Below are 12,874 nucleotides of genomic sequence, written 5' to 3'. Positions count from 1 at the left end.
TGTTGTTCGCTCTGGGCCGGGCGGGCCCCGCGCGGGGCCGGGGTTCGGGCGGGCGGCCGAGCCGGAGCCCCCGGTGCCACAGGGGCTGCTGCGGGCGGCGCGGCGCAGCGGGCAGCTCAACCTGGCGGGACGCGGCCTCCGCGACGGTGTGTGAGCCGGGCCGCACCGCCCGAACCCCGCGCCACCGGAGGGGCTGCCGGGGAGCTCCAACACCGCCGGGAGGGGCAGGGCGGGGGCGGCACACGGGGAACGGCAGCGACCGGTGTTCTGCCATCTGTCTGCAAGGAACTAATTTTTGTGTATTTCTGGCACGTTTCCATCAGCTTGTTGTTCGCTCTGGAAACGTGTCTAGAACACCATTGACTATATAGATGTGTATATACATCACTATCTGTCTAACTATCCACCCATCTATATATGTGTATATATCCACACATCCACATCTGTATAACTATATATTTTTATATATACATGTTTCTATCTGTATATCTAATTGTGTACCTATGTGTACACATATGTCTATCTATATATGTGTATCCTACCCCATGACAGGAGGGTTGGAACTAAATGACCATTAAGGCTCCTTACAACCCAAACCACTTTATGATTCTATATAAGAGAAGATCGAGAATAATTCCCTGAACAATCCAACTGACTTGTGTATGTTTGTGTGGCAGTGCCTCCACATGTGTGGCGGATCAATGTGGACCCTCCGGAGGAGGCCCAGCAGAACCTGTCCTTCGGAGCTGCAGATCGCTGGTGGGAGCAGACAGACCTCACCAAGCTCATCCTTGCCTCCAACAAGCTGCAGAGCCTCTCGGAGGATGTGCAGCTGCTGCCTGCCCTCACCGTGCTGGATGTGAGTACAAGGAGCCCTTGGTCAGACATTACTTCCATGGAGGAGGTGGGAAAACTTGTCTTAGACTTTTGTTTTCCATTTCCCTGCAGAAGTGGTGCCGGTGTGTTCTTTTCACAGGCATGTAGGGATAGGACAAGGGGGAATGGCCTTATGCTGAAAGAGGGCAGGGTTAGATGAGTAACTGACAAGAAATCCTTCCCTGTGAGGATGGTGAGGCCCTGGCACAGGTTGCCCAGAGAAGCTGTGGCTGCCCCATCCCTGGGAGTGTCCAAGGCCAGGTTGGACGGGGCTTGGAGCAACCTGGGATAGTGTCCGCTGCCCTGGGTGGGGGGTGGAATGGGATGGGCTTTAAGATCCCTTCCAACCTAAATCAATTTGGGGCTCCATGATTTTTAGAATACAAGTGAGCACAGTACCAGCTCCTGAATCAGCACAGTGCTGGCAGAGCTGCCTCTGACTGGATATTGCTCTGTGTCCTTGAACCCACTGCCTTTAAAAAATACATTTATTTATTGTTTATATTATATATTATTTTGTAATTCTTTGATTCTCAGGATAAAGAAAAGACTGTTACAGGTCACTCTGACAATGTCTCGGTTCATGCTCTTGTAGTGTGTAATCATAGAATCATGAATGTCCTGGGCTGGAAGGGACCCACACGGATCAAGTCCAGCTCCAGTGGAGTCCTGTGGAAAGATCTGGGAAGTTCTGTTGTGGACACTTTAGGAAGAGCTGTTACTGGGAGTGCAACCCACTTTCCTGCACTCCCCTTCATCTCTAATCTCTGGGCATTGATGGCAGTTAAGGAGAATTTTGCAGTTCTATGTGTACAGAATTACTGTGTGGATCAGGTTGGCTTTTTTCTGGGGAAAAACCCTACAAGGCACAAATTAGTAACTGTATTCTAAAAACTGTTTTCTAGGTGCATGATAATCAACTGACATCACTTCCTTCTGCTTTAGGACAACTAGAAAATCTCCAGAAACTTGATGTCAGGTAAGGATGTGTTACACAACAAACGAGAAATATTGCACTGACTTTCATGTGTGAATGAGAGATTGCAGGATATCAAAATTTCTTTCAGAAAATTAATTCCAGATTACTAACTATAGAATACTATTATATTGAGAACTCTAAGTTTTGGATCACAACTGGTGATCTTGGGTTTGTTGGAATTGTTTTCACTGATACTCAAAGTCACAGTCTCTTGGAAGGTGAAAACAGTGATATTCTGAATAATCTCACAAAATAACATTCATTTGATTTAGTGTGGCAATTTGGAGGATAAAACACTTTCTGCCACAAATAATTCACATTGTAAGTAATTGTCTAGGTCTCGTTCATGCTGGAAAGTTCAGAATCTTCTGTTTACTGGGGTAATTTTGTAAATTTGTGCTCAAGGAGAGGTTATGCTGCCACTGTGTGAACTGCACAAACAGAACAATTCACATCCAGATGGAATACTGTAAATTCAGATTAGGATAAAAACTATTCTTGAACAAATAAGTGAAGATAATTAATTTTTCCCAGGAAATGAATCCATTGTAAAGGCCTGAGACAGGTTTTCCTTACAGGTGGCCATGTCCTGACCAGCAGGATGTGTCCAGGCTGTGGAACACGAGTGTTCTGTGTGCATCCTATTCCTAAAAACTCCTTAGTGATTGTTCTTTCTCTTTGTGTCCCATGTTTTCCCACCAGCCACAACAAGCTGCAGAGCCTCCCCGAGGAGCTGCTGCAGCTGCCCAGGCTGAGGAGCCTCCTGCTGCAGCACAACGAGCTGAGCCACCTCCCCGAGGGTCTGGGGCAGCTCCTCAGCTTGGAGGAATTGGTAAATCAGCTTTTTCAACCATATTTCTTTGTGCAGAAAGATTCATCCATGTTTGGCTACGACTAATTAAAAATCACTGGCTTTGATGGCAGAACTTTGTGAGTATTCCAGTGACCATTCTAAAGTCAGTTATTACATGGTGGGTTTTTTGGTTGTTCTTGGTTTGACAAATATTTTAGGAAAACTCAAATCCCTTGTGATCTGTCAGTCATGGGAGACTTGTTTCTTGTGTCACACTTCTACCAGGGAGATCCTAAAGATGTCAGCCAGCTAATTTTAATGTTCTGCCAGTAATTAACTTTGCACTAGCAGCACCCATGGGATAGTTTAAACATCTCTGTCTTAGTCTCTCTCACTTTTTTTCTATCTGCAGGATGTGTCCAATAACCACCTCACAGACATTCCAACAAGTTTTGCTTTGCTCGTAAACTTGGTGCGGCTCAATTTGGCCTGTAATCAGCTCAAGGACCTGCCTGCAGATCTCAGTGCCATGAAAAGTAACTCACTTTCCTCACACTATTAAATGCCAAACAGCCAGTTTTGTGCTTATGTTCATATTAGTGCATGTTAGTCAGGTTTTAAAATATATCCCTAAAATTAATGCATTCTCAAGAAAATCAGGTCAGTATTATTAGTTCTAAATTCTGTTTGGCAAAATGTTGTTGCATTTATTTTAAAACCCAGGATAATTATGCTTCTGTGGAAAGCTATTTTTATTTTCTCCTGTTTCTGTTTGTCATTGCACATTTACTTCCATAGGCTTGAGGCAGCTGGATTGTACCAAAAACTACCTTGAAACCGTACCTTCTAAATTAGCAACTATGGCATCACTGGAGCAGCTTTACCTGAGGAAAAATAAGCTGCGTTCCTTGCCAGAGTTTCCCTCCTGCAAGTTACTGAAGGTGAGCTTGGAATGGCTGCAGTGTGGTGAACTTTTAAATAATGGCAGTTAATTTAAACACAAGTTTTTGTGAAGTGCTGTGATCAAAAATTACTGGTTGTGTGTTTAGAACTCTTATTTAATACACCCCCATTTGCAATTTCTCTTACTGTCCTCAGTATTCAACCTTAAGGTCATTTGGAAGACAAATGTGTAGCAGAACTTTCAGATTTGCAAAATAAATATTTAGAAGAGGAATGACTTAAAACTGGATCTAGTGTTGCCTATTTTTTCTCTGTGGGAACATTTTCTGGTTAAATTAACATTGTTCATTATCATTTTTTCTTTGTAACTACAGAAAAACATACTGGTTTTCCTTTTGGCATAATCAGGTATTCCAGGTATTTTGTAGCATTTATTCCTGATATATTTAAAATTGACAATCACCTGTTTCAGAGCATCAGAATTTGTTACTCAACTGATAGAGAAATGATTGGGGCAAGGGAATGTCTCTATTACTGTAGTGTTTCCACTGACCAACTCTGAAGTCAGCAGTGAAAATTTCAAGCTATTTTCTCATTTTCTAACAAAATTTCTGTTGGTGTGTGAAGTTGAGTGTCTTGGTGAATCTAGAACATGGTCTTTGGGCTAAGGAATCATTCACTTTGTCCTTTATAAATTAAACATTTCCAACAGGGAGATGAGAGCTGCCTCTCAGCTTCCTCTAACTTTGAATTTCAGAAGCTTCTTGAGCAAAGGAGTTGTTGACAAGTTCTTGGCAAAAGTGGAACAAATTTATTCCTGGCTGGGAAATGGGACTTGGAGCTGAGGGTTCTGTGGTGGGTTCAAAAAAAGCTGAGTCAGTCCTATGTCTCTGGATCTTTAGAGGCTTTGATATTTTGTAGGCAGAAGAAAGGGAATCAAGATCTATTTTTGTTCCACGTCATCATATGTTTCTGCTGATGTCATGATTTAGGAGATGAGTTTTAAAGCAATTTTACCAGAGTACCATAGTGGTAGGTGCTGTTTGTTCCCATAGGAATTACATGCTGGTGAGAATCAGATTGAAATCCTCAATGCAGAGAATCTGAAACACCTGAATTCCCTGTCTGTGCTGGAACTCAGGGACAACAAGATCAAATCAGTCCCTGAGGAGATCACTCTGCTGCAGAAGCTGGAGCGGCTTGACCTGGCCAACAATGACATCAGTAGGTAATAGAGAAAGCTGGGCTGGGGCTTGTGGGGGGATATGGTTGGTGGCAGCTCATTCCTGGTGGATCACACTGGGGGAGGTGCAATTAGGAAAGGGCTTAATCATAAAATGAAGGAACCCTCTGTATTGTGTGATTGCTCTGATCAAACTGGGCTTTTCTTAAAAATTCTGTGTTCTGCCTGTGACTTACATTTGACTTGTAAGTGCTTTGGGGAGGGTCTGAGGGAGCTGGGGAAGGGTCTGGAGCACCAGGAGCGGCTGAGGGAGCTGGGGGGGCTCAGGCTGGAGAAAAGGAAGCTCAGGGGGGACCTTCTGGCTCTCTGCAACTCCCTGACAGGAGGGTGAAGCCAGGTGGGGGTCAGGCTCTGCTCCCAGGGAACAAGGGACAGGAAAAGGGGAAATGGCCTCAAGTTGTGCCAGGGGACGGTCAGGTTGGACATCAGGTGCAATTTCTTCCTGGACTGGATGGTCAGGCACTGGAAGGGGCTGCCCAGGGAGGTGGTGGAGTCCCCATCCCTGGAGGTGTCCAGGGAACGACTGGACGTGGCACTCAGTGCTCTGGGCTGGGTGACAAGGTGGGGATTGGGCACAGGTTGGACTGGATGGTCTGGGAGGGCTTTTCCAACCTCAATCATTGTGTGATTCTGCATCTTTTTCTTTGAACCTGAGCTTCAGCATCCCATCTGACAAACCATTGCAGATTCTTTAGCATTTGGAATGACTTGTTTCCATCTGCAGGTTGCCTTATACATTGGGAAACCTTCCTCAGCTGAAATTCCTGGCACTGGAGGGAAATCCTTTGAGAACCATCCGGAGAGACCTGCTGGAAGTAAGCACTGGAGTTTGGTTATGTTGCAGGTGAACATTTGCTGCATCCCCACAGTGTGGGCAGCAGGAGAAACATGAAAAGCTAAAAATGTGGAGCCCAAGGTTCAGATCAGAAATTTTCAGCTGGAATAGATAAAGTTATAAATAAGCAAGTTCCTAAGATGCTGTGAGGAGGGTTTTCCTGTGGGATTTTAGGTAGAATTTTTAGTCAGCAGTACTTGGACTCCACCTGTGTGACTGGAATTGTCCCTCTGCATTGTTTCACCAGCTGCATAAACCCTGCTTAGTGACTTGGTTTTTGTTTCTTTTTTAAAGAAAGGCACCCAGGAACTTCTGAAATATCTGAGAAGCAAAATCCAAGGTATGTTGCTCTATTCCATTTATTGCATTTAAAGAGATTCTAAGAAATCAAAATAAATCAGAACCTAGGGAGAGTAGTTGTTTAAATCCAGGCCCCTCCAGTTATCCTGAAATAATAGAGATTTCTTTACTCAACATTTGCTCTGATATTTCTGTTTCTTTTCCTTATTCTATTAGATAATACTGAATAACAAGCATACCCTTATTGAGGATTATAATTTTAAAAATAATCTCAGTATGCTTCATCTTTGTACTTAAAAGGGACCTTGGTTATAGATGCATCAGCTTTTCTTACCAGTGCTGTGTGACTGTTCCTTTTCCAGTGGCTGTCCCCACCTGCCAGAGGATGGCAGCATTAATTAGGCTTCTACAGCAGAAAAAATTCCTTCCAAATGTCAGCTTCCATGCAAATCTGACATGTTAACTCCACAAAAATTAATGGAATGCTGGAGTAAAAGCTCAGTCTAACAGATAATATAGTTGTGATAACACAATTAGCTCATGTCTTGCATGTACAACAGTACCTACGGTTTTACTCTGCCTCTTATGGAGCTAAACCAGTGGCAGTCCTGTTTCTGTTGAGCTTAAATTGGGAAAAGCCTCTTTTTTTAGCTTATTTCTCACCCTTTTGCCCTTCTTTAACCAGAGAATAACTAGTTGTGGTTGGGCATAATTGTTGATAGACTTCAATTCATGAATGCTGCTGAACTTTCAGAGAGTTTTGTTGAATTTCTTGGAGTGGAAGTTGGATTTATGGTATGTTTGGACTCCTAGCTAAGTTTCATCCTACTCAGGTGGGTGAGACTCCCCATCTCAGATGTCCAGGAGCTTTTTCAAGTGGATTGTGGGGAGTGATCGGAAGGAGCTTCACAAAGAAGGGTGTGCTGAGTGTTTATAAATATTGTTTTAACTGATAAATTGTGGTCAGGTTTGCTGTGTGGATGTAGGTGCTCTAGATCATAATTTCCAGTCCAAATTCTCAATTTCTCCCTGTTTCCACCTCCTTTCCCCACAGAGGCAGAGCCTCACAGAGCAGCTGCCAGCAGCACATCTCACCTACTTTTTCAAAATCCAAGTTAACCCCTCTCCCTCCCACCCCCCTAAAAAAAACCCCAAACAAATAAAGCAGAAACCCAGGACACCAAAAAAACTTCCTTAGAAAATTATTGGAATAATCTGAATTAGATGATCTTCAGTTGAGTCAGGAGTAAAGGGGGTGATGGAGGTGCCTGGGACACATCCCCGACTCCTGGATCCCTCAGAAGTGTGACTGGACCCCTCTGTTGTCTGTAGATGATGGACCTGGCCCCAATGAAGAGGCTCCTGTGACAGCCATGACCCTTCCCAGCCAGGCAAGGGTGAACATGCATGCCATAACCTCACTGAAATTATTGGAGTACAGGTGTGTGTTTGGAAATATTACCTGTTCCTAAAGCTGCAAGAACACTCCCCTATTTTTTGGTTGTGGTTTTTTCCCCCTCCCTTTATTACATACCAAGCTGTTCACAAATCATACTGTATTTGGGCATTTTCCCCTTTAATTCCCGTGCTCAGGAATAGGCAGATTTGGATTGCAGGGGTTTACTTATTCATTTGTAATATCAAATATTTCACAGTAACTCACTGAAGTGCTGAAAACCTTCAGATGCTTTTGGTACCTTTTAAGGTCTTTACAATTTTCAGTAAGTCTCAGAACATCTTGTAGTAGATGAGTGTCTCCTCAATATTTTTTGACTGTACCTTGTTAAGTTGGGAATGGGAAAGAAAACCATGAAGGACTTGGAGGTGTCAGTGGATGAGAAGCTGGGACAGGCAGGGAGAACTGGGAAAGTTCATCCTGGAGAAGAGGAGGCTCCAGGGAGACCTTAGAGCCCCTTCCAGTGCCTAAAGGGACTCCAAGAGAGCTGGAGAGGGACTTTGGACAAGGGCCTGGAGGGACAGGACAGGGGGAATGGCTTCCCACTGCCAGAGGACAGGGTTGGATGGGATATTGGGAAGAAATTCATGGCTGTGAGGGTGAGGAGGCCCTGGCGCTGTCACAGAGAAGCTGTGGCTGCCCCATCCCTGGAAGTGTCCAAGGCCAGGTTGGACAGGGCTTGGAGCAACCTGGGATAGTGGAAGGTGTCCCTGCCCAGGGCAAGGGATGGAATAGATGAGCTTTAAGATCCCTCCCAACCCAGTCTATTCCAGGATTCTCTGAGACTTGCTGACAGGGCAGTGGTTGGAGCTTTCTGATCAACAGACCCACGCGTTTCAAATTGTAGCTATTTTTCTGTCTGTTCTACTGGTCATCCTTTCTAAAAGAAGGTGAAAAAGCCTTGTTAATCACCAGAAATGATGAATTGGTGTCACTTGGCTCCTGTTTCTCCCCTCAGTGAGAAGCAGGCAGCAGAGATCCCCGAGGAGATGTTCGATGCCGTGGGCACCAACCCTGTGGCCACTGTCAACTTCAGCAAGAACCAGCTGAGAGAGGTGCCCCCAAGGTATTGTGAAGGTCATTCCTCATCTATGACTTGCTTTTCTGCCTTTGTTGTCAGCATCTTGTGTCTTTCCTGAAGCTGTTTGCACTTTGTTGCTGTGTGTGTGCACAAAAATCAAAGTACAAAGAGATAGAGTGACACATTTGTGTGTCTTGTACAGGAGTGTGCAGGTGGGGCCTGGAGTCACTTGTGTCATCCACAGTCATAGAAAATCTCTGGCACTGATGGCAATAATTAGTCTTTTTGCGTTAGGAGGAAGGTTTTGCGTTAGGAGGAAGGTTTTGCGTTAGAAGGAAGGTTTTGCGTTAGGAGGAAGGTTTGCTGGATCTCTGGGAGCCCAAGAAAAACACCAACACTGATTTTTAAGGACACCACCACATTGTGGAATTGATCTATGCCCATTCTCAGACCCAAGTGTGCTGAATGTTGCACCTTTAGCACATCGAGCTTGAAGAGGTGCAATCTCAGGGGAGAAAAAAGTCCATTTTCAGTACAATCTCTAGAAACTGGATTTTGTGAGCTGGTGTTTGTTCCTCCTGTGCTTCGTCACTGTATCAGAGGCTGTTGCATTCCCTGGGATAGGTGTGGGTGGGTATGCAGCTGCCTCAGAACTCCATGCCAATCCAGGCAGGAGAAGTGTTTTCTCATTTAATTGCGTTTTGGTTTTAGGGCTAAACCAGAGATTCTGTTTGGGGGGTTCTACAGTGAACTTCTTGAGCTGTTAAATAATTTACACCAAAGCATCTCAATGTAACAACCTTCTACAAGCAACAGCAAATGCTCCTGGAATTTGTAACAATGGAGCAGAAACAAAAGATGGGAAAAAATAGGAATTTCTTTCAGTTTGTTTGGCTGCAGAAGAAGGTGGATAAGAGTCAATGTTAAAACATCTCCAGGTCAGGAGACGGCAGTGAAGGTCACTTGTGCTCTGGTCTCCGAAGTAGCTCTTGACTGCATTTACTGAGGAGGCTTTTGTAGTAAAATTTACTCTCCTAATCAGAGAGAGAAAACGTGATCTCCTAATCACTGTAGATCAGTGAGCTTTGCCTTCACCAAGTGTAAGGTTTGAGGAGCAGCAGCTCTCACAGGTGACGTCTCATTATCTTCACAAAATTACTTCAGAATTGCCAAGAAACAAAATGTGTCCTTGATTTGTAGAAGAAAGCAGCTTTTAAATAACTTGGAATGCAAGCATGAGCTTCCATAATCACAGTATCTCCTTTTTGGGTTTCAGGATTGTGGAGCTGAAAGACTCTGTTTGTGATGTCAACCTTGGCTTCAACAAAATCTTCTCCATTTCCCTGGAGCTGTGCAGGCTCCACAAATTGACACATTTGGATCTCAGGTTGGTGATGTGTGTTGGGTTCCTTCCCTGGGAACTTATTTTCCTGCCTCCCTAAACCAGCCATCTGTTCCAGTGGGATTGCAGCACTGGGATCAGTTTTCATTCCCAAAATGCCTCCGTGGTAGAGCTGAAATAGCCTAAATTTGGGCCTTGCTTAAAGAAAACCCAAAAAACAAGTGGACCAGCTCTGAGACTTGCTGTGAGGAGAGAGATGGTGCTATTTGAAAACACGTCCATCGCCCTCCAAAAGAAACACACACCAAAAAATCCTGGGAATTAGGACAGTGAATGTTCAGATCTTGTCACACTGCTGGAAACAGAAGCAGTGCATGGCAAGAGATGTTACTTATGACATCTTACCTCCTCTGACTCCTGAGAAATGCTCCTTGCCTTGTTCAGCATCAGGATTAGCTCAAACCATAGATTTTGGAGAGGTGTAGTTACCTGACTGATTTACTTTGGCTCCAGGATCTGGGCAGTTTCCTAAGCTTTCCTCTGCAACCCAAGGGGCTGAATTTCCAGGCAGGTTTATGGAGTTGTTGGGTGCCTTGTAATACTTGGGAATCTTTAGAGGACAGGCTTTGAGTCTCCTCCTGGCAGAAAAAGGAATCCAACCTGGCTGGCATTAGCCAGCAGCTGTACCTGGGCATGGTCTCGCCCCATTTCTGAGGCAGTGAATTGGCCACAGACAGTGTGGATGTGATCAATATGTTCTGTCCTGGGGATTCTCAGCTAAAACCTTGAGCAAGTGAATGATTATTGTTTGTCTTCCTTTGATACACAGAAACAACATTTTGACATCTTTACCCAAGGAAATGGAGGCACTGACAAGACTGCAGATAATCAATCTTGCTTTTAACAGGTGAGCAACTCTCTAGATTTTTTTAATAAAATAATAATCAAAAGAACTGGGCTGAATTTGATATGATTTTCCTGTGATGTAAGAACAAGGAGACACTTGGCTGACAAGTTGTGGGCTTGAAACCCATGAAGGCCTTGTGTTTGTACTGCCCTGTTTCTGACTTTCCCTGCTTTGCCTCCTTTCTCTTCCTGAAGATTTAAGGTGTTTCCCAGTGTCCTCTATCACCTCCCAGCCCTGGAGACCATCCTGCTCAGCAACAACCAGGTGGGCTCCATCGACCCGGTGCAGCTGAAGGGGATGGACAGACTGGGAACGCTGGACCTGCAGAACAACGACCTCCTCCACGTGCCCCCAGAACTGGGGAACTGTGAAAACCTGAGGTGGGTGGTTTCACTGGGGACCTGTTTATAAAATTATATTCTGTCTGAGTTCTTCAGGGAGTGTTTTGTCAGAGGAAAAAGTGCTCCTTGGCAGGATATTGTTTGTGGAGTCTCAGTGCCCCAAAAGGGTCTCTGACTATCTGTAAAACAAGGCAGTTTCTTCCATAATTTCTCACTATTGTAGAGAATTGGAGGAGTTGTTTCATCATTTCAAACCACTGTCAAGGGTCTGTTGGTTTGTATGAAGCTCCTGGCAGAGCCTTGGTTATGTTGCCTGTCCAGTCACACTGTGGTGCAGCACGGACAGGCCAGGCTTAGCAGGGAGATTGGACCAGGTGAGCCCACTGTGGTCCCTTCCAGCCTGAACCGTCCTGGAATTCTGTTTCTGTATTCCAGAAGTTCTTTTCTCACTCCTGCTGGCAGAGGCTTGCTGCAGTAGTGGGGTATGTGCTGCAGTCATACACCCCCACTGATTTATTAGCATAAATTAAAATTCACATGTCTCTAAAGCCAAGCTGGTGTGAAGCAGGGAAGCAGGAATTAAAACTTTTAGTAGAACAGAAGAGGGATTACTTAGGGATTCCAAAAGATTCAACAGTCTGTATGCAGTGGATGAGTGTGTGGGTACAAGAAGTCTTCATCTAAGTGCAGATCCTGTTTTCCAGGACCCTGCTGTTGGAAGGGAACCCATTCCGCACCCCCCGGGCTGCAATCCTGGCCAAGGGCACAGCTGCAGTGCTGGAATACCTGCGGAGCCGCATTCCCACCTGAGCCAGCTCCTGCCCTGGGCTAGCAGGGATCACAACAGGACAAGGGGTTCCACTGCCTCCCTCCTCCTGCTCCTGCCCAGACCAGAGCATCCGTGAGGCTGTTTGTATGTTAAGAAAGAACTGACCTGTAAAACATTCCCTGGATGCATGTTCCAAAGGGGATCTCAGCATCCCACACTCTGTTTACGCTTTTTGTGATAAAGGAGCCATGGTGCTCTCTGCAGGCCAGCTGAGCTTTGAAGAGAGTTGTCAAATCAAAGCCTTTGGGTGACAGGGAATACTTTTGATTTTTGTATCCTTTTTTTGGTCTCTTTTCACTGCTCCCCCAAAACTTATTCCTGGTCTGTGTGTGGTAAATACTGGAGCTGTGAGGGGGTGACAAAGGCTGAGAAGTACCCCCAGCTTTGCGCTGGCTCACCTGAGGGCAAGAAAGTGGCCGGTGTTGGCAGCTGCACTGAGATAATAAATGTGTCCCTTGGATGTCTGGCTTGGGTTCTTTAAGCATGTGCTGTAATTAAGTTTTCTAGACAGTAACACTGAGATACTTTTCTTGTTTAAACACGCTTCCATGTCCTGAAAGTGATGCCCTTAATGATAATGGTGCTGCAGTGTGGGTATTAATAATAATCAGAACCACAAAATCCCAGAATCACTGAGGTTGGAAAAGCCCTCCCAGACCATCGAGTCCAGCCTGTGCCCGATCCCCACCTTGTCACCCAGCCCAGAGCACTGAGTGCCACGTCCAGTCATTCCTTGGGCACCTCCAGGGATGGGGACTCCACCACCAACCTGGGCAGCCCTTTCCAGTGCCAGACCACCCTTTCTATGAGGAAATTCCTCCAGATGTCCAACCTCAACCTTCCCTGGCATAGACTGAGATTAGATTATTAGATCCAAGCTGGACAAACACCCACCTCAGCTGGGATGGCAGCAGATGTCCCTGTCCTGACCTTGTGGATGGGGACAGGTGACATGCACAGCAACAGCCACCTTGTGCTGAAAGTCCTGCGGGGCTTTTGTTTGGATTTTTCTTTGAAGAATGGATTTAATACAGAGTGCCTTTCAGCCA

The 12,874-nt window shown here is 45.3% G+C and overlaps 1 protein-coding gene across 1 annotated transcript; it reads left to right on the top strand.

The window, feature by feature from the left end:
- Window positions 1-4: 4 nt before the first annotated feature.
- Window positions 5-12,285, top strand: LRRC40 (leucine rich repeat containing 40; the record flags this gene model as incomplete). The annotated part of the gene is made up of 15 exons (XM_027694193.1): window positions 5-146; window positions 678-859; window positions 1,782-1,855; window positions 2,558-2,687; window positions 3,061-3,184; window positions 3,447-3,589; window positions 4,607-4,779; window positions 5,519-5,609; window positions 5,924-5,969; window positions 7,262-7,370; window positions 8,344-8,451; window positions 9,683-9,793; window positions 10,578-10,655; window positions 10,850-11,035; window positions 11,701-12,285. Coding segments are annotated over 15 exons (1,803 nt in total), but the record flags the coding sequence as incomplete, so codon positions are not given.
- Window positions 12,286-12,874: the final 589 nt, after the last annotated feature.

This window comes from Neopelma chrysocephalum, unplaced genomic scaffold, assembly GCF_003984885.1.
Source record: "Neopelma chrysocephalum unplaced genomic scaffold, ASM398488v2 Primary Assembly neopelma1_97, whole genome shotgun sequence".
NCBI lineage: Eukaryota > Metazoa > Chordata > Aves > Passeriformes > Pipridae > Neopelma > Neopelma chrysocephalum.
Note: the sequence above shows the minus strand (reverse complement) of the source record. Positions and strands in the feature narration are given on the sequence as shown.